This window comes from Sparus aurata, chromosome 16 (genome assembly GCF_900880675.1).
Source record: "Sparus aurata chromosome 16, fSpaAur1.1, whole genome shotgun sequence".
In the NCBI taxonomy this organism is placed as follows: domain Eukaryota; kingdom Metazoa; phylum Chordata; class Actinopteri; order Spariformes; family Sparidae; genus Sparus; species Sparus aurata.
The window spans coordinates 873,987-900,292 of record NC_044202.1 but is presented as its reverse complement, the minus strand read 5'-3'; the positions used below and the strand labels follow the sequence as shown (position 1 = coordinate 900,292).

The following is a 26,306-nucleotide window of genomic DNA, read 5'->3' as shown; positions in this document are numbered from 1 at the left end:
GCTGGTGCGCCTACCTGCGGGCACCGCCCTTCCCCCTGTGACGCAGCACGGAGCACACACACACACACACACACACACACACACGTTTGTTTATTATTAGAAACAGACTGACTGACTGTGGAGTATCTGAATATGTCACAGTTTCATAATTTGGCAGATTGTGAATGGAGTTCTGAATGGACATCACTCATTTATTTCTTATTTTCAAACTAACTGTGAATGACTTTGTGTTTTCAAAGCTCGTGTCCTCCTCAGAGGCTGGAGTTGTTATCTGTCTATAGTTATTTTTATATTACAGTCTTATCTCTTGGTTCCGTCAGCAGACAGTGAGAGGCGGCTGACTGATCTGGCAGTAAGTGAACTTGTAGGTTGAGATTATTTATTTTCAGACTTGTGTGACACCTGCTGGAGGTCAGCTGGCTGATGAAGACCGTGACATGCGACTGAAAGCTCAGATGAAGCATGCAGGTGAACCGGGACTCGAACACAGTGAAGAAGAACATGAGGTGCAGTTAAAAGCTGCGAAAAAGGCTCAAGTGGCCTGAGATGTTTTTACTGCACATGTTTGATTTGTTGGAGTCAGGTCCAGTTTAGGTCCAGTTTAGGTCCAGTTTACTGATGAAGACCGTGAGATGCGGTCAAAAGCACCAACAAGTCTGTAAGTGGACTTTGAGTGGAGATGTTGCTCATGGTTACCATCTGTGTCCTGTACCGCCCCCTGCTGGACCGAGCCGGACCGTGCAGCCCACACTGTCGCTCCGGCCTGACTGATTATTGTGACGTCATGTTGGAGGTTCAACTTTCAACACACTGAAATGAAACTCACACCAAACACCACTATTAAATGTATCATATTTAAGACACTCTTAGTATTTTGCAGTGCTTCTCATTTTGTCGAGACAGACACAAAAAATAATAATTTCATAAAATAAAAACCGGCCTGCTTAATTTTGTCTCAGCTGAATTTATCATACTAGTGCAGTGTCTGTAAGAAAAGTGTGTTCCTATAAAAAAGTGGGAGGTTAAGGAGCTTTTTCATGGATGGCCAAATGAGGCTGTGTTTGAAGGTGGGACGTCAGGGATATTTAGGTTTGTTGTGAAATCTGATATTCCAGGGTATAATTGGCCGTTTTTGACTATTTTTGATTTTGCCATTATATTTCACCTTAAAAACTATTTACTTGGTGTCATTATTTTTAGCACAACCTCACATGTGTGACTGTACAGTTATTTTTTTATTTTGACAAACTGTATTAACACAATGGACCTAAAATCACAAAAAAAAAACCATAAAATCCGAGTAGAAAAAGTTTGATTTTTTTTTACTGTGAAAACCACAAATATGTTTAACAAACCTGTTTTTTTGTTTTTTTTACTTATAATGCAAATATAAATTGTTGTTTGCCAAATGTGTGCATACATTTTAAACATTTACGAAGTTATATGTAACTATTTACATTTAAATGCAGGCAATGCTCAGGTCTGCCTGAGCTCCTTGAGAGCTGCACTGCCTGCTCCACATTCAGCTTCTCCTCATTCTGACCCATTAAACAAAAAAACGACTCCACTACACACTACACACCAAACACTACATAACACACTAACTACACACTCCAAACACGCTAAATGTCACAAATCTCTCAACTCTCACACACACACCGACCGTCGTTGCCTGTCAATCATCCACCTAGGTCCCTCCCACAACTTCCTGTTCCTCAACATCCAAACTTGCTGCTTGGACACTTTCGTGACAAAAGCCCGTTTTTACTGTTTCTTCCTGCACCAGACACAAAGCAAACGTGACGGCGATGATCGCGAAAAAGCGTGGCGGACATTATTTACCCTAAGTCCGGTTTTGGACGTGCCGATGCGTCCGGTCCGTCGCCTCGGGAGCGGCTATCGGCTAGCTACACATGAACATCCACAGATTCCGATTCCACTTTGTTGTCCGCGCGTCTCCGGATCTCCTCAGACCCGAACAGACTCAGTCCGGACTCGTTTAACCTCATTAATCCACAACAGTCAGTTTAGATGCACAGAACGGGACCAAACCACCGGCAAAACCCCGGTCCAGCTCGCGCTGCTGCAGGTATAAATCCGCTCGTTTCTTCAGGTATGTTGTGGGCTTGAGCTCTGCAGTGATTGGCTCTGGTGCGCACGTGACTGTGGTGGCTCCAGTGGACAATGCTTGGCGGAATTTGTAAAGCATTTATGAAATAATTTATTCACGGTATCATTGCAGTCCAAACAAATGCTTAGATGCACACCACTGAACCACGCAGCAGCCATGTTGAAAGTCTCAGGTCAGTCTGATCCTGATCCGCAGATATTTGACTAACAGAAACACACACACACACACACACACACACACACACACACACACACACACACAGACAGACAGAGATTCCTTGCTTTTATAGAGAGAAGACAACAAATAATGTACCTCACATTTCATATTATTATCTAACACTTTTTAAACTTGTTGCTGAGCGTGAGATATTAAAAGAGGAAGATTTTAATATTGAGTCTGGCATTAAGTGTTCACCAGAGATCATGCAGAGGCAGAAACTGTTTTCAGGTCTGATAAATGATGGTTTTCCCTTCATGTGGATCAGGGTCAGTCTTTATTTTATATGCAAACTTTCCACATTAAAATGTCTAAAACAGTCACGGTGTGTTTTGTTTCTGTCACTGTAACTTTCAGGAGAGAGTCAGAGAGGAAACTTAACCTGAGTAAAACTTTAAAACATTACCTCATCAGATAGAGCTGCATCAACAATGAAGACAACAACTCCCATGATCCCATGCTGCATGCCTTTCGTGTTGATGGAGAATCTCCTAGCGGCAGAAAATATATACTGCGTCTTTAATAAAAGTAGAAATACCACAAGTTAACTAAAAGTCAAATAAAATATAATCTGAAGGAACCACAAGTAAAAGTATTCATAGTGCAGAATCATATTTATCATATTTCACCTGTTTTGCAAAGGACAAAAAAATATTATTTAAAAAAGTCAACGTTATTAGATGAGTTAAATAAGTTATTGGATAAAAATTAAAATTATGAGATGAAAATCTAAATTATGAAAGAAACCTGTGAGGTAATAACCAGTCGGCCACGAGGGGGCGCTGAAGCAGCAAATGAGATAAAGACCGCAGCAGAACTCCTGCAGCCGCAGAAGAAGAAGAAGAAGGAGCGGAAGCGGAAATGACGTCCTTTTGTTTTGAAAGAGGGAAATTTAAAACTCGACGGCGTTAATCCTAAATAAACACGAACTGTCGGATTAAATCGCCACAAAATAACGCGACAATGAGCGAAGCCTGACACGTTTCACCCCTGAATGTAAAGTAGGTTTCTAATTTAAAGATTTCCTGACGGACGTTTTCTCTTGTTGTCAGTCTGCGGGAGGAAAATCCGACATTTTCTGGCCGAACGTTTGAGTTTCATCAGCCTCCCGAAGATAAACTTGAACGATTATCTGAACATTTTATGTTTTGTGTTTGTTTATCAGATATTATACAGCTGCTTGTTATTCAGATATTTATGATCACCGTTTGTATCTGAACGTTGACGTCACTTCATTGTATTTAACTTTATGTCACTTGGTTCAGTTTATAATTAACAGTTGTGAAGTTAGCACAACATTAGCTTAGCTTGGCTTCTTCTCCATTGTTGTCTTTTATTCACTCACTACCATCCAGTTCATCTTACTTTAACGTCCCACAGACATTTTCATCATCATTAATCGATCGATTGAAAATATTGATTATTGTGTATTAAGATTTCTCTGTTTAATATGACAGTAAACTGAATAATCTTCTTTATTGATCTTCTTCTTCCACATATCTTCACAACATTGTTTCTGCACAATACAGCTCGTAAAACTCACATTCTCTTATTGGAGGTGATTTTTCTTTCATTGAAGAACTAAGTCACTGTAACTTATTCATCAGTAAGAACACTTATGATAATTATTAGCAAACCTAATTAAAATAATATTAGTTGGTGTATAAATAATGACCTGGCTGTGCACTTTCAGACTTCAACCTCCTGCCAGTTACTGAAGTTATAAATGTTCACACTGTGATATATTTGTTATTTAGATTCAACTTTTTTATCACTAAAAATGAGTAATAATGCCAGAAAATGGAGCAAAAATTGTCTCAGAATGGATTCAAACCTGAAGGCTGTAAATAATTATGTATGTGTAGATTTCTGGGAGCATAAGTTAACATGCAAGTGTTTTTATCTCCAGGAGAATTTAAAAATAAAGTTCCTACAAGTTTAAACAAACTGAACTTCAAACTGATGGAGTTGCAGTTGGACCCAGCAGGATGTTGTAATGATTTTGTGTGGATGAAAAGCTCAACAGCTTCGACCTCTGACCCCTGCAGGGTCGCTTCACATCATCATGAAGAAGAAGGCGAGGAGGTCGCCGGGCTCAGGCAGCGACAGCAGCTCGGAGCAGCGTGAGTGATCGACAGCTTCTGATCATCAATATAATCAATGTTTTACTGGAGCGTCTGATGCTGCTGACTGTTACAGAACAGACCGAGTCTCAGTGAGCCGCACAAACATCTTCAATCTGAAATTCTAGTTGTCGAGCAACTAGTGTGTGATGAAGCGGTAACATGGAGAGGGAACTGTTAATGTTATAAAGTTTGTCCGTATTGATGGAAACACTGACAGAATTATATTTCCAATATTTGTGACCAAATGTGATAAAAAATAATAACAGTGTGGCAGAAGACTGCAGATGACTGTTGGTGCATTGAGAAGGTTTATTCTCAATAAAGTAAAGTAGTACAGAGATGATTATTAGTGAAACACTTCATGTCATCCAGATGAGGATGTCTCATATTGTGAACAGTTGAATAATAATTACATATATATAATAGTGACACTGTGTCCGTCCCTCCAGGCTGCGCCCTCTGCAGGCTCAGTGATGATGATCCGGCCATGTTTGGAGAGAAAGTCACGCTCAAAGAGCACAAATTCTCCGTTCACTACTTGTGTTTGGTGAGGCCTTTTCACACACTTGACATGTTAACACTTTGAACGACCAACATCTGAGTTCTTCACACGTGTTTCTGTGACGGTGTGTTTTGTGCTTCAGCTGACGTCCTGTGGCGTTTACCAGCGAGGAAAAGAGGACGAGGGCGTCTTTGGTTTCCTGGTGGACGACATCAAACAGGAGATCCGCCGCTCGGCTCGACTGGTGAGAAAAAAGTATTTTCATCATCAAAACAGAAGAACAGTGAGTGAAAAACCCAGAAATCCAGTAAGAAACAGACCGCTGGGACCAGATTGTGAGTGTAAATCTTTCTGCTTCTTTTCTGTTTGCTGTGTTTCAGACGTGCTGCTGCTGTAAGAAGAAGGGAGCGTGTGTCGGCTGCTACGTCAGAAGCTGCAAGAAGACGATCCACTTCCCCTGCGGGAGGAAACAGAAGTTCATCTCTCAGTTCACAGAACTTTTCCCGTGAGTTCTGCTGACGACACATTAACACTTCAATCATCATCTCTTCGGTCTGAAGTGGATCTGAGACAAAGTACTGCTGAGTTGTTGAGACTGTGTCTGATATCACTTCTTTACTCATTCAACATGATAAGAACTCAGTAGTTTGTTGAAAGCAGTAATTGGACATTTCAGACACATGTGACCATTTTCATCTTCATTATTTCAAGGTGTCACATAACAAACACATTCTGCAAAGTGAAGCATTTTTGAAGTACTTTTGGATTGTTTCGCTCCAATGATCCAAATCTCTGATTGTTACAGTTAAGTTTTTATTTGCCTTAAAATACAAAATGTTACATTAAAAACTTGCCTGTAGAACTTTTGCCTGTCTGACCTCATCGACCGACATCAGGAGACCAGAACTATGAGTGACTGCAGGTCCTTAAGTCGTGTTTTATAAACATTAGATCTTAAAAGTCATTAAATAGTCTGAAATTTGGGTTTCTGAGGTCTTTCTTGCTACAAACCATCTGTCTAATTTCTTTCATCCGTCTTTTAATTAATTTTTCTTCTGTGAGGAAATCTTAAAACTCACCGCTGAAAGTAAAACTGTCTTCTTCTTCACACATGTGCTGACCTGTTGGCAGAGAGCAGACTAACTCACTCTGTCATCATATATAAACTACCCACCTTTATATTTGCAATGCTGAAATAAGAATAAAGATTTTTTTTGTCCAAAACCAGATTTTGCTCAGTATTCTGACCCTGTGTCTTTGTGTCCAGGTCGTTCTGTCCGGATCACAGTCCCACTCAGTCTCTGTGTGTGAGTTCAGACCTCAGTCTGCCTCAGTCCTGCTCCATCTGTCTGGACTCCATCGAGCCCGTCCTGTCCTACTCCATCCTCAAATGTCCGTCCTGCCATGCGAGCTGGTTCCACAGAGACTGTGTGCAGGTACGCTCTGTGTTCCCCTCACCCTGCTGACATTCAGCCACACGGATGGTTCAACATCAGACTGCAGACTGACTGCATCGTGTTTAAATGAGAAGTAGAGCTGATAGTAAAGTTATTCTGGGTTCTTTGGAGTTTTATGATTTGGATGAACTGACACTTGGTGCACAGATGGTTCACATTTATTTTCCAGTTTGTTTTCAAGCGTGTCAGGTTGTGTAGAGCTGACCACTGTGTGTGTTTTGTGTGTCAGCGTCAGGCCCACAGCGCCGGCCTCTTCTTCTTCAGGTGCACTCTGTGTAACAACAAGGAGAACTTCCAGGAGGAGATGCTCAGGATGGGAATCTACATCCCAGAGAGGTAACATCATCAGGGGTGCTAACAGCAAGAGAGACCACAGAAGACAAGGGGATTGTGGGTAGACGGGAACTGAAGTCAGGTAGACAAAATGTTTTCTAATCCTCCATATGTTCTTCTCTGCAGAGATGCCTCATGGGAGTTGGAGGCAAACGCGTATTCAGAGCTGCTGGAGGTTTATACTCGCTGTGACGCTCTCACCTGCCTCTGCAACGACGGGCGCACACACTCCGCCAAGACCGGGTACCACATTCCGTTCTCTTCCATCACAACCTAAATACACATTCCACTTATAAGTTGAGGTCACATGTGAAACTGTTCACTTTACCGGTGCAGAGAAATGTTAAGAATTTAACAAGCCTGAAGCTGCTGCGATGCTGAATCTGTGGAGGACTCTTCTTCTTTGTTTCAGTTGGTTTGAGGTGATTCGCTGCCGGCTGTGTGGATCTGGAGGAACCCACAGGAAGTGTTCTGGGCTGAAGGTGGACACCAGAGACTGGGCCTGCAGCGACTGTCAGCAGGCTACAGATGGGAAAGGTCTGACAGACGGATCTGCTGGATAATAAACACAACATAACCCACATCATTTAGGATCACTGTCCTTATTTAAACTTATTGATATTGTGTTGTTATGCTGTTTGTGCTCGTCTCCTGCAGCCTCCCTGGTCGCGTCTCCTCAGGGAGTTCAGAGGAGGAGTCTGCGGTCCAAACGCCACCTGTCCTCCAGCCACGCCCCCGTCAGCTGCAAGAGGACACACCTACCACACCTGTCCTCCTTCCACTCCCCCGTCAGCTGTAAGAGGTACACAGATCTCACACACCTGTCCTCCATCAGCCGTACTTAAACTTAATCTGAATCTCTACCTGGTTCAGTTACTGGACAGAAAACACCTGTGTGGTTACCTGCTTTATCGTGAGGCTGCTCCTGGAATCAAGAGGAATGAAATAGCCAGAATGATCCTTTAAACTTGACTGACAGTTAGATGAAATCTCTCTTTCTGTCAGGCCGTCGTTACCTGTTGCATCGGGATCACCTCAAGAGATCCTGCAGGCGCTGGTGCCTCAGCTCCTCCCCCTCAGTGTCCAGGTGGAGGTGAGTGGGGACCGGGCTCTGGCTGCAGGTGTGGAGCTGGTGAGGAGGTCCGACTACGACCCCACACACACTCTGTCTGTCAGGTGAGTGGACCACAAACTTCATCATCTTCATGTGGTCGTTTTCATTTGTCTCCTCTGATCCGCTCTGCCGTCTCTGACCAGGTTCAAAGATTACAGACGGACTTCATTTCCCAGCAGCCTCCAGGACAGCGACACAGCCAGGCAGTACTTCCTGAAGCTGCTGGTGCAGCAGATCGAGGACTCAGTGCTGTTTGAGGGTCCAGGCGGATCCAAAAACCTGGCGCTGGACTCCCAGGGTATCAATCAATATTACATTGTTGCTATTTCATGTTTCATCAGCCTCAGTTTCACTTCCTGTCCTCATGACTCTCGTCTCCTGTAGCTCTGCGTGACGACCTGTACTTTGACGTGGGCTGCCTGCTCGCTCTCTCTCTGGTTCACGGCGGTCCTCCTGTCGGCTTCTTCTCTCGCACTCTCTACCAGTGTCTCTTCAACTACCCTCCCAACCAGCCGCTCACCGTCACACACATGACCCCCGACACACACTTCAGTCGCCAAGTCAGCAGGGTGAGTGAGAACGTCAGTAACAGCTCCAGAGATCATGATTCAGTTATAATCAGAGGTTTGATATTGATTGTTTGTCTGATTTTAGATCGCAGAGGCGACGTCTTTGGACGAGCTCAGAGAAGTCACGGCGGCCAGCTGGGAGTTCCTGGAGCTGGCCGGCTGCAACAGACCAATCAGCAGCCTTGAGGAGAGAGAGGCTCTGGTGGAGAACCTGGTCAGCTTCACTCTGATCACCAGGATGCAGCTGCCACTGCAGAGGTACACACACGCTAATGATGCTTTAATGTGGTGACTGAAATAACCAGGGATAGTGTGAAGGCATAGTAGGGTTAGCTTGATATGACCGGACTGGACTGGTGATACTGAAGTTCACCACGAGATGTTGAACAAGAACTCAGCAGAGAGTCTGTGTGAGTGATGCAGCTACAGTCCATCAGGGCGACTGTGACGCGTCGCCTCTCACTGCTCACAACAACAGTTCACCTTAACTTTAACATGAAGACGATGACTAAAACTACGACTTTTAAAACATTTGTTCCCTGAATGGAGTTGAGATGGATCAGAGCTCTGCTGTGCTGAGACGTATTTCCATGACTGACCAGGCAGTCAGACTTCCTCGCTCACGTTCCTCCTTTCCTGTCCTGACTTAGTTGATTTGCACAAAATCAAACTGGTTGAAGTTTGTTACTGTACTGGTGATGAGTCCTAGTGTCGATGAATCTTTCTGTACTCTGTGTTTAAACACCTTGACTGTATCATCTCCTCCTGCAGGTTTCGGGAGGGTCTGCAGACGCTGGGAGTCTTTGATCAGGTGATTAAAGTTTTTTTTTTAATCTTTGTATGAAAACACTGAAGGTTTATCAGACAGCACAACATGAGACGGACAGTTCATCACAGCATCGGTCCTTTAATCTGATCCAGGTGCAGCTCTACCCGTCAGCGTTCTGCACTGTTTTCTGCGAGGCGGCGGTTCCACTCACGGCTCAGACCGTCAGCCGGCTCTTCACCGTCAACTTCTCACAGCAGGAGGAGAAACTGAACCGAGAGACGGCCGTCATCAGCTTCTGGAGACACTTCCTGCTGGAGTGTGAAGGTACGCCAGGTTTATTAATTATTATCATTATTATTATTATTATTATTATTATTATTATTATTACTATTATTATTATTATTATTATTATTATTATTATTATTATTATCATAACAAGTTTAATGTGAAGAAAACAGACACAGAAACACGAGCAGCAGCTCAGAGCAGGAAGGATGGAAGCTGAACAGGGACAGAAATCCTTTTTTCTGTCAAATCATTTCACACTGATGATAAACTCGTCTCTTCGTCTCCTCCTCAGTTGGTCGGAGCTCCATCTCTCTGCAGGACCTCCTCCGTTTTGCCACAGGAGCTGAGGAGGTCCCAGCCGCCGGCCTCCTCCCTCCTCCCTCCATGTCCTTCCTCCACCCCGTCACCTCCCCCCCAGCAGGAGTCGAGCAGGATGAGGGAGGAGGAGGAGCGGGAGGGGAGGTGTTTCAGGACGAGGGGCTTTTCCCTCAGAGGGAGCTCGGCTCCAAACACCTCCTCCTGCCCGTCACCTCCTCCTACCAGGCCTTCAAGAGCTCCATGGAGCAGGCCATCAGTCACCGTGTGCACCTCCTCCCTACAGAGAGTTAGAGGAGGAGGAGGAGGAGCTGTTTCTCTAATGTTTCTTTACTGAGAGGGTTTCTTATTTTACACTCTGAGACACGTTCAGACGTTCCATCAGAGATTTCTTTATATCAGCGGTTCCTGAGCAGGACTCCTTTAAAGGAACAGTTCACCCCGACATCTAAACTCAGTCCTCCTCTCCTCCTCCTCCTCCTCTCCTCCTCCTCCTCCTCCTCCTCCTCCTCCTCCTCCTCCTCCTCCTCTCCTCCTCTCCTCCTCCTCCTCTCCTCCTCCTCCTCCTCCTCTCCTCCTCCTCCTGCTGCTGCTGATGGAAGTCAGGTGACTTTTCAGAGTCCACAGAACATTTCTGGAGCTTCACAGTGAAACAGACTTTATATCATCAGCAGGAGGAGACGATGACTGAGTTTTCATTTTTGTCCGAACTGTTCCTTTAATAAATTGTTTCCGTCTGTCTCTGCTCTATTTTATTTTATTTTTTTTATGATTTCTGCATCAGTGAGGTTCAGTTTGATTTGTGGGGTTCAGGTCCTTCATGTTCAGACTCAAACCAACCACACATTCGTCCGTCTCTTAATACCGTCTGACTTCCTGTCTGTGGCTCATTGGTTCCTACTGGAATCTTTAAACGTGGACACCTGTCGTGTGTTCAGGTGTCGTTTTACTCACTGATGAAGCTGAAGAACAAAATATTTTCAGAGTGGTGCCAAAGCAAAAACCTTAAACTCAAACTTAAACCTTTTTAAAGTCCTCTTCACTTTTGCCTTTTTTAAACCTTGAACCTTTTTTCCATCTTCATTGTGATGTCAAGAAAATCTTTTATGTTTCCAGTTTAGAAACGATGGTGCTGATTTTATAACTTACTTTTTTATTTACGTTCCTGTGTTGTATATAAGATGCTGAGGTTTCCTGTCTGTGCTTTTCTATCTTGTTTGTTACTTTTGTTCTTTTCTTTACACATTTTTATTGAAAAAGCTGAAATGTTACCGAACGGATTTTGAGGAACATGTTTCAATCGGACACTGTTGGTTCTGATGTTGTGATATCTCAGATTTACTGTGTTTTATTCTCAGAACTGTGTGAAAAAAGGGTTCTTACTAAGTCTCATCTAAACAACCTGATTATGTTGTTATTAACGGGAAGTAAAGTAAAAATCAAGAGATTTGGTTTCAGTCTCTTTCACATTTAGCTCAACACAATAAAACCAAACAACCAGGATCAGCTCTAATTATTATTATTATAATTATTATTATAATACATCATCTGCTCTTCTGTCTTCTTCTGATTTCTTTCTCTGTCGGTGGATTTCTATCAAACGTTATATATTTCCTTTTATATCTGTTGTATCTGTTCTGTGTTTGCTGCATGTTTGTTCAGATATGACTTGTTTTTGTTGTTGTGGATCATAAATGCAGAAACAAACCATGTTGTTGTTCTGATTTCTTCACATTTAAATAACTGAACACACAGAAATGCAGCTTCATGTGCTTAAGTGACTTCCTGACTGATATTTATCTGATCAGAGTACATTTTAAACATTTATTCATCAGGGAACTTAAATCACCAACATGCAAACACACATGTACATGAGTCAAACTGTTGATGGACGATAGAATGAACGTTATACATGCTGTATGTGATTTCTGTAGCTACAGTTCTCTCTGAAAGCGTTCTCTGACAGGAGAGCTCAGAGAACATGTTTAACTTGTTGGATCAAACAGTGGATTTATCTTGACTCGTATGCAGAGTGAGACATCTGTAATTTGACCTCCTTTCTAACTGTTGGTACAATTAACATATAGATTCTTTATATACAGTTGTGAGATATACTATATGTATGCTTCCTGGTTTTTGAAAACCATGGTGAGTGAGACCCTCTTCATCCTCCCCTCCTCTCTAACAGTGATGTCTGTTGGTTTCTGGAAACACTGGCAGAGTGACACCTCTTCGTCTTTCCCATCCTCTCTGACTGATCATTGGTTTCTGGAAACACTGGGAGAGTGAGACCTCCTCAATCTTCCCTTCACTTTGACTAACAGTAATGTGTATGCTTGTTGGTTTCTGGAAACATTGATAGAGTGAGACCTCTTCAACCTTCCCCTCCTGTCTAAATGACAGTTGGTTTCTGGAAAAATTGGCAGAGTGAGCCCTCGTCTTCTTTCCATCCTCTTTGACTAATGGTGCTTGTTGGTTTCTGGAAACATTGCCGGAGTGAGACCTCCTCAGTCTTCCCTTCTCTTTGACTGACAGTAATGTGTTTGCTTGTTGGTTTCTAAAAAAATGACAGAGTGAGACCTTCTACTTCTTTCCCTCCTGTTTGACTGATAGTGATTGTTGGTTTCTGGAAACATCGGCAGAGTGAGACCTCATCAACCATCCCTCTTCTCTAACAGTGATATGCATGTCTGTTGGTTTCTGGAAACACTGGCAGAGTGAGACCTCCTCAGTCTTCCCTTCTCTTTGACTGACAGTAATGTGTATGCTTGTTGGTTTCTGAATAAATGACAGAGTGAGACCTTCTACTTCTTTCCCTCCTGTTTGACTGATAGTGATTGTTGGTTTCTGGAAACATCGGCAGAGTGAGACCTCGTCTTCTTCCCCTCCTCTCTGGCGGTCACCTAGCGCCGGGCTGCTGCCACGTCATCAGCCGCTCCGTCACCACTAACAACATCAAACATGGCGGCGTCCGTCCGGGAGAAGCAGACAGGTTCGTTTAACTGATTTTTCCTCATTAAAGCTTCTTTTCAGCGGCGGGAACCTGCTGCAGGGAGTTTAAACGGCTCTGAGTCTGTCGGAGGAGATTTATTCAGGACTGTCATCCTGATAAACAGCTAACTAACCGCTCTTTACCTCCGTGTAGCCGCTGCTGGAGCTGAAGATTAACGATGTTTCAGTTTCACTACTGAAACTTTTCATATTTAACCACACAGACTCGTTAATTAACCAGCTGTTAACCAGCTAGTTAACTGGAGACTGAACTAGCTGCTCAGCGTGTTAGTTAACGGTGCTGTTAGCTCTCTAACGCCAGTGTTAGCTAGGTTAAGCTAGCTTGTTGCTATCGGTGAAAAATCTGTCATTTTCTGTAATTCTTTATATTTTTGAAGATGTCAGAGACTTCCTGAAGTTTCAGCACATCTAACTGGAACTGAATCATCCCTCCTTTAATCTCAAATATGTGTGGTTTTCACAAAATATCCCGGTTTTGTCGGCTTGCTGCTTCACTTTTAGTTTCACACTGTTCCCGAGGAAAGAACCTCAGTTTATATTTTACACAAGGAAACTTTTAAAGGTTTAAAGTCAAGTCTGCTGTTTTAACAACAACAACAATAATAATAATAATAATAAATGTATCAGAGCAATGTAGAGCATTTTATGTGAAGAGATCTTAAATACTTATCATCATATCATAGAGAAGCTTCATCAATATCCTGCTGAAATCCTGAGAATCTGCTGCTGAAGAGCAACTGAACAACTGGATTAAGGACTCAGTCTGCAGTACCAGAACCAGGACCAGAACCACCAACACAGTTATTTCATACACTGACAGGCGGCTCAGTATATGTTCATTGGGACCAAATGATTGACTCAAACACTGTTAGATCAGCAGAGCCCCACATGACTGTTCTGTGTGCACAAACAGCAGGTTTGGGTTTGTTTTCAGGTCCAGAACCTGGTTTTGGGACACAGGTGTGAGTCTGGCAGTAAAAAGTTACAAATCAGCATAAAGATATAAACAAATAATCTGTAATGTACAGAGAGCCGGCTGTCAGCTACAGGATATAATACATAAAAGCCTCGTCAGGGATATCAGGCTGAAATGTCCCCAATTAAATAACTGCAGGCGTTCTGATATTTGGAAGGCGAGCAACACAAGTGAGGACGTTCCTGACGCAGGTCGCCTCGTTCTCTCAACTGGGCTGAACAATCTACACAACTTCCCTCAAATACAACAAAACGTGGCAGGAAAGAATCCCAACATGGGCCGAGTTTCTGGCTGGTGATCCATCAGGATGAGGTCTGCAGTGTAGCCGGGACTCAAGCCTTCACAAAAGGGGCGTCGTCGCTCCCTGATTGGCTGTGAGGGCGTCGCTCCAAGCTGCTCCTACTCATTAATCAGAAGTTAGTGTCCTCAGCTGCACTCAGGTGATCTGGATCCACTGCAGTCAGTCCGGATGGACCTCGAAGCTCAGCCCAGAACAGAGACAGTAAAGTCTCTGGACGTCAGGAACTCCCCTCGATGCTGAGAAACTTAGCTGATAATAAAAATGTGACTTCCTGATTGTTCGCTGGTTTATGAGACGATGAATATGAGCTCTGACATCAGCAGCAGCCTGTAGACATGTCTCCTGTCTGACACGTGTCTGACTGACACCTGTCTGTCTGACACCTGTCTGTCTGACACCTGTCTGTCTGACACCTGTCTGTCTGTCTGTTTGTTCCCTCAGTCGCTCTGAAGCGGATGCTGAACTTTAATGCTCCTCCTCTGAAGAACACAGCGGCTGAGCCAGTATGGAAGGTAACACACACACACACACACACACACATCAAGACCTCAGGAAATAATTAATCTCGTATGCATAAATAAATAAATAATTGTTTCCGTGTGTGCAGGTGCTGATATACGACCGGTTCGGTCAGGACATCATCTCCCCGCTGCTGTCCGTCAAAGAGCTGAGAGACATGGGCATCACGCTGCACCTGTAAGACACTCACCTGTTCACACCTCATTACCTGATTTCTACACTGTGATATCACTACTTTTATTTGAGTAAAGTATCCGAGTACTTCCTCCACTGAACCAAGACTGAACCCGTCTGTGTGTCAGTCTGCTTCACTCAGACAGAGATCCAATCCCAGATGTTCCAGCCATCTACTTTGTGATGCCCACAGAGGAAAACATCGACCGGATATGCCAGGTACACACACACACACACACACACACACACACACACACATTAAAATCATCTTTGTGGTGTTTTATCACATTAACATTCACATATGTAGCTTTTCTTCATGCTTCTGTTTTGTTAACTTATAATCAAGTCGGTTCTGTGACTATAGTTTATGTGTGTGTGTGTGTGTGGGCGTGTGTGTGTGTGTGTGTGTGTGTGTGTGTGTGTGTGTGGGCGTGTGTGTGTGCGGGCGTGTGTGTGTGCGGGCGTGTGTGTGTGTGTGTGTGTGTAGGACCTGAGGAACCAGCTGTACGAGTCGTACTTTCTGAACTTCATCTCCGCCATCAGTCGCAGTAAACTGGAGGACATCGCCAGCGCCGCTCTGGCTGCTAACGCTGTCACCCAAGTCACCAAGGTAACCATGGTTACCCTGATCTGCTGACAGTGTGATGACATCATCAAGTGATGTCATGGAAGAGTACCAGAGCTACATATGGCTGCTTTACTATAAGTGTAGCATTGTGTTGTGGACTCTTCCTGAGTCGACTGAACACTTTATATCTTTATGTTTTATATAATTAAATCTGCGTAAAGTTATAAATTATTCTATTTCAGATCTAAATATTACATTGATCGATCCAAACAGGATAAATATCAGACGGACTGTTGGATCAAACTAACAAACAAACTAAAACGACAGCAGAGTCCGCTGTTCACATTATTGTGTCCACCCCTTGTTACAGAGCACTGTGATAAATAACTGTCCTGTGTGTGTGTGTGTGTGTGTGTGTGTCAGGTGTATGATCAGTACCTGAACTTCATCACTCTGGAAGACGACATGTTCGTCCTCTGCCATCAGAACAAGGAGCTCATCTCGTATCACGGTAACACTTCAACTCCTCTGTCTCCTGTCCGCTGCTTTCATCTGCTGCAACAGGTGTGTCTCACCTGTGTGTGTGTGTGTGTGTGTGTGTGTGTCTCACCTGCAGCCATCAACAGAGCAGACATCCAGGACACAGACATGGAGGCCATCATGGACACCATCGTGGACAGTCTCTTCTGTTTCTTCGTCACTCTCGGTGAGTTCTCAGCTTCTTCTGACAGATTCTGATTATTGTCAAAATCTAAAATAATTTAAAATGTTTGCTAAAGAAAACTCTTCAGTCGTCTGATCTCTGTCTGCACTCTCTGCTGTGATCCAGCCATGTTTTACAGTCACATCGTAGGTGATCTGATGAAACAAAGGTTGCATTAAAACAGAACGATTCAGGACTTCAGTGTAACATCAAGAATAATGTAAAGTGTCAATATAATAACCGGCTGAATGTTTGTATCATCCGTCCTGCTCGCTCGTTCTCGTCCACTAGATGGAAACGTTCACTTTCTGTCAGAACAACTCAGAACTTCTTCTTTCATCAGGATGATCGATCTGATCACTGAGCTGATTATCTGATTATCTGTCTGTCTTTCAAGGTTTGAATAGAATTTAAAATTAAAGCTTGTGTGTTGTTGTTGATCAGGTGCGGTGCCGATCATTCGCTGTCCCCGTGGAAACGCAGCAGAGATGGTCGCTGTGGTGAGTTCACACTGATGTCAGCCATGTTTGTAGTTTCCATCTTAAAGTCTCAACAAGTTAATAACCGGCTTCACCAAAGTTACAGTTTTAACTGTGTGTGTGTGTGTGTGTGTGTGTGTGTGTGTGTGTGTGTGTGTAGAAGTTGGATAAGAAGCTCCGTGAGAACCTGCGGGACGCCAGAAACAGTCTCTTCACAGGAGACAATATGGCCGCCGGACAGTTCAGGTAAAAAGCTCCTGTCATGAAAGATACAGTTCAAACACTGTCGGTCCATGTGAAACTCCACTTCCCAGGATGCATTTCTGTGTCACTGCACAGCCTTATGTGGTGTCAGAAGAACCAGAGAAGCATTGAATCTGTTTCCTTCTCTTTAAACGCTCAGTGATAAAATGCAGAACAAGTGTTTTTGCTCCACATTCTGACGTCACACTGAATGTTCCTCTGGATGTGGGACCGTCAGAGGGTCACACTCATCATCTGGTTTCTCTTGTCTCCAGTTTCCAGAGGCCTCTGTTCGTCCTGGCAGACCGTAACGTGGACATGGCCACGCCCCTCCACCACACCTGGACCTATCAGGCGCTGATCCACGACGTGCTGGTGAGCAGCCGCGCCTCTCTGATGGAGCTGACACATATTTGATAATCATGAGAAACAGACTGATGCACATTTTCTGCTTCTGAGAGAAACACAGTGTTTTTACTTTGACTTCCTGTTTGTGGCTCATTGGATCTCTTAACGCTCAGCTGTTTCTGCAAACTGATGCTCACTGAAGCTTTTACAGTAAACAGGAAGTCCAGCATTGTTTGGGACTATTTTCCCCAAATTTGGTTCTGTAGTGAAACCCGAGAGCAGATCCTTCGTCATCACTGAACACACACACACACACACACACACACACACACACACACACACACACTCTCATGTGTTCATGCCGAGCAGTGTCAGCTGGCGAGGTGCTGAGGTTAATACTGACAGCACTGGAATGTAGAATTACACGGATGTGTTATGTAACATGTCATCAGCGCACACACACACGCACACACACACACACACACACACACACACACACACACACACACACACACACAGCTGCTGGCACCAGCAGACCAGAATTTGGCAAATCCAGCGACGTCTCTCTTAACAACTCCTCAAATCTCATTTTTATCCATCAGCTCTAATTTTCCTTCAGCAGAGAGAAGTTCAGTTTCTTCTGTTCTCACGCTGGTTTTAAGGCTCACGCTGATATTTGAGCTGCAAAAACATCTGATTTTCATCTACAGGTTAATATAAACATCAGTTTGAGCTCAGGATCCACAACTTCTCTTAAAGACTTGTGATTTTTTTATTGGAGAGGTTCTGATTGTTTTATTATTATTGTTCAGCTCAAATGGATAATTCATTTGACCTTAATGTTGATTAAATCTGTGTGTGACACATCAAAGTAACAGCTACAGCTGATAGATCTGACACGTTTTATTTTAAATGAGCTATTTGATCCAAATATGTGATGACGCCTGTCGCTGAGGAGTCACAGCAGAGTGAAGTCAGACAGTCGTGTGCAGTAAGTATAACGTTTCTTTATTCACTGAATAAAGGAATAAACTTAAAGGAATAAATTCTCAGCTACCAGATTGTTTTTCTCTTCTCTCATTACGTGATGTAACTGTTTCCACGTGAAGCGTCGGCGACTCGAAACACATCAGAAGAAGTCCGGAGACGCTTCAACAAGTTGATTTGTTTTGAAAACAGCTGAAATTATGTCTCCATATTTTTAGACTTTTTGAACGTCGCTCTGTCGGGTCGTCCAGGTCCAGAATCCAGACTCAGTTCTGGTCTCTGTGGATGCGACGTGGTCCAGATGGCAGCACGTTCACTTTCCTATAAACATGTCAGGCTCTGAGCGCCGCCGTCTACCACCCAGCGGGAGACGGGACCCCGGCGCTAAACCTCCCCTCTCATCCCGCGCCGGTTCCCACGGCAACAGCGATATTATGATCTGCTGTTGGTTTCTGCGTTTGGGACGAGGATCTGCTCCCCGTCAGCCTCAGTCAGGAGCCACCGCGCTGTAATTAGCAGTGATGCGCAGTAGGACGGGTCTGGACGTTCTCCCAGATATCTGTAACGCAGCAGGCCTCCTCCGCTGCTCCTGGATCAGCTTTCACATTCAGTCAGTGTCTCAAAATCACTCAGAACTGTGAACTGGAGGTGGATGATGACGTCTTTAGTTTTTCTTGGGGGTTTCATCATGGGTACGGAACTTGGAAGAGATGATTTAGATCATTTAACGCCGGAAAAACAATTAATAAGACAGAAAATGGCCTCAGCTGCTGGTTTGTCACGAGCTCCTCTCAGATGCTGGCAGACGTGTCGACGATAACCTGCCAAGGATCACCTGACAGAAGGTGGAATAAATCTTAATAAATGTGTTTTCTCTCCACCAGGACTTCCAACTCAACAGGGTGCTGATGGAGGAGGGCGCGGGGGCGGAGCCATCTCCTGCCGGCGCCAGACCAAAGAAGAAGAATAGAAAGATGTACGACCTGACGGCCGCCGACAAGTTCTGGCAGAAACACAAGGGCAGGTCAGTCCATGTGGAGGAAAGGTTCAGTCAGTGGTTGGTTGGTTATTAATCTGCATTCTGCCAACAGCAAGAATTTAATTCATTCAGTTCAGCTGCAAAAAAAACAAAGAAGAGAATCTTAGTTTGTAGGACAATAATGTTGATTTCATTATCAGTTAGTCTGTTAAATGTTCTTCAGTATCTTCAGTCCGACCGACCGTCTGAAACCCAAAGAATCTTTATTCACTGTCAGAAACAACCAGACGACTTCACAGATTTTCAGAGTAGTTGTTCTATTGATTTTCTTTCACTGAACAGATTATTTAATTAATGAAATGAAGTGAAGTGATTGGTCAGAAGTTGACAGAGCAGTGTGTGTGTGTGTGTGTGTGTGTGTGTGTGTGTGTGTGTGTGTGTGTGTGTTTCAGTCCGTTCCCTGAGGTGGCCGAGTCGGTCCAGGAGGAGCTGGACACCTACAGAGCTCAGGAGGACGAAGTCAAACGCCTCAAGAGCATCATGGTGAGACGCAACGTAGAGTCAGTCTCTGCAGGAGCCTTCACAGTCCTGCGGGCCGCACCAGACTCTCTAAGAGTCCAGTGGCTTTGAAATCTCATCAGCTGTCTGAAGTCTAAACTGCATGTTCAGCATCGTGTCTGAGAGACGAGTTAGATAAAGATCATCTGATCTGATCTGTCTCCTCCCACAGTGTACAAACCCTTTTTAGATAGAAAAGGCGGCACATCTGCTCCAAGGTAAGGGCGGCAATGTGCCGGCCTGTCTTTCTAAACGGAGGCGTAATATTCCTCCTTCTCCAAAAGCCGCCTCTGAGGTCGGCGTAAACATGTGATGTGACGTGAAGCTCCAAGTCGGGCTGTGAACAGTGACAACGAATTTGTCTTCAGAATAAGAGCTTTACATTGCACCCCATTGGAGTTTAGAACTGGGTTCTTAGCGGGGGGCTTTTAATTTGAAAGTAGCGACCGTTCCTAGCTTGCTGCTACAACAACAAGCTAACACAACCAAACAGCTACAGAGACCGAGGAGACGCTGCATCTCCTGGATCTCAGCGGCTGTCCAGTTGCTCATCTTAATGTCCGTGGATGAAATGATGGACTGACTGCTGTGATCAGCTGTTTCCTGGTTTTAAAACTCCCCGGCTGTGGGTCGCACAACAGTGCAGGTCATCCACACCTCCGCCCACCTCACGCAGAGGCCGGCACATTGACAGCTCGGATTTAGATAGCAGGTGAGGCGGAAAATCGGCGGACCACAACAGACCCCCAACCGAGCCGCCCTCTGTCTAAAACCGCGGACCGAGCCGCCAAAAGGACGGCAGATTGGCAGCTTGGTGCTCTGTCTAAAAACAGCTTTAGATACAAACAGGATCAGCCGTTAACACACCGACTGTTCACTGACAACAGGAAGCTCAACTGTTCCTGAGCCTCTTTTATTAGAGATGTTAGGAACTTTCATCATCGTCATCTGCCATCACATTCACAGGAATCAGTGAAAACAATGAACATGTCTTGTTTATCACAGTCTGTTGTGTTGCTGTTGGATGATGGTTTGAATGTAAAAGGTTTTCATGTCTTGCTCTGTGTGTGTTTCTGTCTGCAGGGTTTAGAGGGAGAGGATGAAGGAGCCATCAGCATGTTGTCAGACAACACAGCCAAGCTCACCTCCGCCGTCAGGTACTGATCCAACAGATCCAACAGAGCCTCCAACTGTTCCTGCTGCCTGAAGTCTTACAGCAAACGTTTCTTTATATACAGTTAAATATCACAAACTAACACTGACAAAGTCTCCACGTTTGGGGCTTAACTTCTTCTATAACGTAATTTAACCAAACGTGCTTCACTTCCACATGTTACAGTGATAATTAAAGGACTCACATCAGGTTGTTTATGATGCTCATTAGTTTTACAGCTGCTTCTGTTTCCAGTGAAGTGAATTCAGAGAGTTCAGTACGAGGCTCGTGTGACTCTCAGGACAAAAGCAGAAGTTTTTGGCAAACACGTCCCCAAACTCACTTCACAGCTCTGCTCATGTCGTCCTCGAGTCTTCACACAAACTCAATCAGAAACAAGTTTGAAGCAGGAGACACAAACAATAACGACGCAGTTTGGTGACACATTAAACAACAATAAAGAGCTGTGAGTCCTCCAAATTAAAAAGATAGGTCCATTATTTATTATCTAAAACTACCAAAGCATCTTCACTACTCAGAGATCCAGAGAGAGAAACAAACAGAACGTCGGCTCAGCAGATTTCTTTGTTAGAAACATAGAAAACATCTACATGAAGTGAAATCAGCTCATGAGACAGTTTCAAAAAACACTGAACTCAAAACTAATGAAACACATTTTTCACACAGAAGTTAAACCTTCACATCTTTACGGATGATTGTCAGCTTTAGAATCTGTGCGGCTCTGGAACGAGGTCACCTGTTGGTTCTCAGACTGTTTGCAGGTTTCTCAATAACTCAATAAGTAAAGAATGAACTTGATGACGTCCAGAGGACAGACGAGCCCAGAGGCACAGAACACCTGGCTGGATCTTTGGTTGTGATCCGTCTCTCAGGATGTAACCATGAAACCGTGTTAGAGACTCTCGTCCCTCTAAACCCAAACAGCCGGCTGCTCCGAGTCCAGAACTCGGTTTAAACTGTAGAACTGTAGAACAGGGATGTTGTTGTTGGGTGGACCGGCAGCCGGAGACTCGAGGAGTGTGACAGATAATCATCTCCTCCAGCGGATCAAACTGAGATACTGGAGAAGTGTAGAATTAATGTTGGTTAATCAGGAGCAGACTGGAAAGGTCACCTGTGTTCTGGTTCTGATCCGCAGCTCTCTGCCGGAGCTGCTGGAGAAGAAACGACTCATCGACCTGCACACCAACGTCGCCACGGCCGTCCTCGACCACATCAAGGTACGCCGCCGTCACCGCCCCATCAGTCATCACATGTACAACGGCAACATTTAATCGATGAATCGTCCAATAAAAAAGTGATCGCCAACTATTCTGATAGTCAGTTAATAGTTTCAGCAGAAGAGTCGTTTTCTGGTTCCTGCTTGTTAAATATGAGGATCTGCTGCTTTGCTTCTTTTATGGCAGTAAATGAAGAGTTTGAAGGTTTTGGACTTTTGTTACTTTAATAAGAAAAGGTTTTTTCTCTGTACGGCGGCCATTTTGTAACATCTCAGACTTCACATCTTCTCTTAAAACCTTCTTTTACAGGAAGACATTCATGAGCTCGCAATGAGTTTTAGGTTTTTATCATTTTATAACTTATCCTGATGTTTTATAATTCTTCTTCTTTGTAACCTCGTTGAGAAAAGTCTACAGGTTGACCAGACTGTTTACTTTGTTGTTTTTGAGCAGGTTATTGTGTTGTGTCTGAGACTGTAGTATAAGTACACAGTAACAGTAACAGTACACAGTAACAGTACACAGTAACAGTAACAGTACACAGTAACAGTAACAGTAACAGTTACAGTACACAGTAACAGTACACAGTAACAGTACACAGTAACAGTTACAGTACACAGTAACAGTAACAGTACACAGTAACAGTACACAGTAACAGTAACAGTTACAGTAACAGTACACAGTAACAGTAACAGTACACAGTAACAGTAACAGTACACAGTAACAGTACACAGTAACAGTAACAGTACACAGTAATAGTAACAGTACACAGTAACAGTTACAGTAACAGTAACAGTACACAGTAACAGTACACAGTACACAGTAACAGTTACAGTACACAGTAACAGTACACAGTAACAGTTACAGTAACAGTAACAGTACACAGTAACAGTACACAGTACACAGTAACAGTACACAGTACACAGTAACAGTTACAGTAACAGTAACAGTACACAGTAACAGTACACAGTAACAGTACACAGTAACAGTACACAGTAACAGTTACAGTAACAGTACACAGTAACAGTAACAGTACACAGTAATAGTACACAGTAACAGTAACAGTACACAGTAACAGTAACAGTAACAGTTACAGTACACAGTAACAGTAACAGTACACAGTAACAGTACACAGTAACAGTACACAGTAACAGTAACAGTACACAGTAACAGTACACAGTACACAGTAACAGTTACAGTAACAGTACACAGTAACAGTAACAGTACACAGTAACAGTAACAGTAACAGTACACAGTAACAGTAACAGTACACAGTAACAGTACACAGTAACAGTACACAGTAACAGTAACAGTACACAGTAACAGTTACAGTAACAGTAACAGTACACAGTAACAGTTACAGTAACAGTAACAGTACACAGTAACAGTACACAGTACACAGTAACAGTTACAGTACACAGTAACAGTACACAGTAACAGTTACAGTAACAGTAACAGTACACAGTAACAGTACACAGTACACAGTAACAGTACACAGTACACAGTAACAGTTACAGTAACAGTAACAGTACACAGTAACAGTACACAGTACACAGTACACAGTAACAGTTACAGTAACAGTACACAGTAACAGTAACAGTACACAGTAATAGTACACAGTAACAGTAACAGTACACAGTAACAGTAACAGTTACAGTAACAGTTACAGTAACAGTACACAGTTACAGTAACAGTTACAGTAACAGTAACAGTACACAGTAACAGTACACAGTACACAGTAACAGTAACAGTACACAGTAACAGTAACAGTACACAGTACACAGTAACAGTAACAGTTACAGTAACAGTACACAGTAACAGTAACAGTACACAGTAACAGTAACAGTAACAGTTACAGTACACAGTAACAGTACACAGTAACAGTACACAGTAACAGTTACAGTACACAGTAACAGTAACAGTACACAGTAACAGTACACAGTACACAGTAACAGTTACAGTAACAGTACACAGTAACAGTAACAGTACACAGTAACAGTAACAGTACACAGTAACAGTACACAGTAACAGTAACAGTACACAGTAATAGTAACAGTACACAGTAACAGTTACAGTAACAGTAACAGTACACAGTAACAGTAACAGTACACAGTACACAGTAACAGTTACAGTACACAGTAACAGTACACAGTAACAGTTACAGTAACAGTAACAGTACACAGTAACAGTACACAGTACACAGTAACAGTACACAGTACACAGTAACAGTTACAGTAACAGTAACAGTACACAGTAACAGTACACAGTAACAGTACACAGTAACAGTACACAGTAACAGTTACAGTAACAGTACACAGTAACAGTAACAGTACACAGTAATAGTACACAGTAACAGTAACAGTACACAGTAACAGTAACAGTTACAGTAATAGTACACAGTACACAGTAACAGTACACAGTACACAGTAACAGTTACAGTAACAGTACACAGTAACAGTAACAGTACACAGTAACAGTAACAGTACACAGTAACAGTACACAGTAACAGTACACAGTAACAGTAACAGTACACAGTAACAGTTACAGTAACAGTAACAGTACACAGTAACAGTTACAGTAACAGTAACAGTACACAGTAACAGTACACAGTACACAGTAACAGTTACAGTACACAGTAACAGTACACAGTAACAGTTACAGTAACAGTAACAGTACACAGTAACAGTACACAGTACACAGTAACAGTACACAGTACACAGTAACAGTTACAGTAACAGTAACAGTACACAGTAACAGTACACAGTACACAGTACACAGTAACAGTTACAGTAACAGTACACAGTAACAGTAACAGTACACAGTAATAGTACACAGTAACAGTACACAGTAACAGTACACAGTAACAGTACAGTTACAGTTACAGTTACAGTTACAGTAACAGTTACAGTAACAGTAACAGTACAGTACAGTTACAGTAACAGTAACAGTACACAGTAACAGTACACAGTACACAGTAACAGTAACAGTACACAGTAACAGTAACAGTACACAGTACACAGTAACAGTACACAGTAATAGTACACAGTAACAGTAACAGTACACAGTAACAGTAACAGTACACAGTAACAGTAACAGTTACAGTAACAGTTACAGTAACAGTACACAGTTACAGTAACAGTTACAGTTACAGTAACAGTTACAGTTACAGTAACAGTAACAGTTACAGTAACAGTTACAGTAACAGTTACAGTTACAGTAACAGTAACAGTTACAGTAACAGTACACAGTTACAGTAACAGTTACAGTACACAGTTACAGTAACAGTAACAGTAACAGTTACAGTAACAGTTACAGTACACAGTTACAGTACACAGTAACAGTAACAGTACACAGTAATAGTACACAGTAACAGTAACAGTACACAGTAACAGTAACAGTACACAGTAACAGTAACAGTTACAGTAACAGTTACAGTAACAGTACACAGTTACAGTAACAGTTACAGTAACAGTTACAGTAACAGTAACAGTAACAGTTACAGTAACAGTTACAGTAACAGTAACAGTAACAGTTACAGTAACAGTAACAGTTACAGTAACAGTACACAGTTACAGTAACAGTAACAGTAACAGTTACAGTAACAGTTACAGTACACAGTTACAGTAACAGTTACAGTACACAGTTACAGTAACAGTAACAGTTACAGTACACAGTTACAGTACACAGTAATAGTACACAGTAACAGTAACAGTTACAGTAACAGTTACAGTACACAGTAACAGTAACAGTTACAGTAACAGTACACAGTAACAGTACACAGTAACAGTAACAGTACACAGTTACAGTACACAGTTACAGTACACAGTAACAGTAACAGTACACAGTAATAGTACACAGTAACAGTAACAGTACACAGTAACAGTAACAGTACACAGTAACAGTAACAGTTACAGTAACAGTTACAGTAACAGTACACAGTTACAGTAACAGTTACAGTTACAGTAACAGTAACAGTTACAGTAACAGTTACAGTAACAGTTACAGTAACAGTAACAGTACACAGTAACAGTAACAGTTACAGTACACAGTTACAGTAACAGTTACAGTAACAGTACACAGTTACAGTAACAGTTACAGTACACAGTTACAGTAACAGTAACAGTAACAGTTACAGTAACAGTTACAGTACACAGTTACAGTAACAGTTACAGTACACAGTTACAGTTACAGTACACAGTTACAGTACACAGTAATAGTACACAGTAACAGTAACAGTTACAGTAA

At 43.0% G+C, this 26,306-nt stretch overlaps 2 protein-coding genes across 7 annotated transcripts in view; both read left to right on the top strand.

Annotated features, from left to right (window-relative positions):
* Positions 1-3,194: 3,194 nt before the first annotated feature.
* Positions 3,195-10,364, top strand: g2e3 (G2/M-phase specific E3 ubiquitin protein ligase). 2 transcript variants are annotated; one of them, XM_030443017.1, is made up of 17 exons: positions 3,195-3,348; positions 4,396-4,470; positions 4,923-5,020; positions 5,118-5,219; positions 5,356-5,480; positions 6,243-6,411; positions 6,662-6,768; positions 6,892-7,008; positions 7,178-7,302; positions 7,423-7,567; positions 7,771-7,941; positions 8,023-8,177; positions 8,264-8,448; positions 8,534-8,706; positions 9,220-9,259; positions 9,370-9,541; positions 9,798-10,364. In XM_030443017.1, exons 2-17 carry the CDS (start codon positions 4,413-4,415, stop codon positions 10,112-10,114), a joined length of 2,259 nt encoding a protein of 752 aa, XP_030298877.1. In that variant the 5' UTR covers positions 3,195-3,348; positions 4,396-4,412; the 3' UTR covers positions 10,115-10,364. The 2 variants fall into 2 exon arrangements, with proteins under 2 accessions (XP_030298877.1, XP_030298878.1); XM_030443018.1 differs by having other exon boundaries at positions 3,199-3,343.
* Positions 10,365-12,672: 2,308 nt separating this feature from the next.
* scfd1 (sec1 family domain containing 1) overlaps positions 12,673-26,306 on the top strand; it is a 38,238-nt gene continuing 24,604 nt past the window's right edge. For 2 of the 5 annotated variants that reach the window (XR_003980979.1, XM_030392222.1), the window contains exons 1-14: positions 12,673-12,812; positions 14,551-14,621; positions 14,717-14,805; positions 14,931-15,021; positions 15,290-15,412; positions 15,794-15,881; positions 15,987-16,076; positions 16,518-16,573; positions 16,713-16,798; positions 17,071-17,170; positions 19,015-19,154; positions 19,562-19,652; positions 20,751-20,824; positions 21,980-22,061. Coding sequence is in view for 4 of the 5 variants with exons in the window: in XM_030392222.1 (XP_030248082.1) it covers positions 12,782-12,812; positions 14,551-14,621; positions 14,717-14,805; positions 14,931-15,021; positions 15,290-15,412; positions 15,794-15,881; positions 15,987-16,076; positions 16,518-16,573; positions 16,713-16,798; positions 17,071-17,170; positions 19,015-19,154; positions 19,562-19,652; positions 20,751-20,824; positions 21,980-22,061 (1,212 nt within the window). In the remaining variant the exon portion in view is untranslated. Of the gene's footprint in view, positions 12,813-14,550; positions 14,622-14,716; positions 14,806-14,930; positions 15,022-15,289; positions 15,413-15,793; positions 15,882-15,986; positions 16,077-16,517; positions 16,574-16,712; positions 16,799-17,070; positions 17,171-19,014; positions 19,155-19,561; positions 19,653-20,750; positions 20,825-21,979; positions 22,062-26,306 lie in introns of those variants that run through there. The other 3 variants (XM_030392220.1, XM_030392221.1, XM_030392219.1) reach the window with 2 other exon arrangements.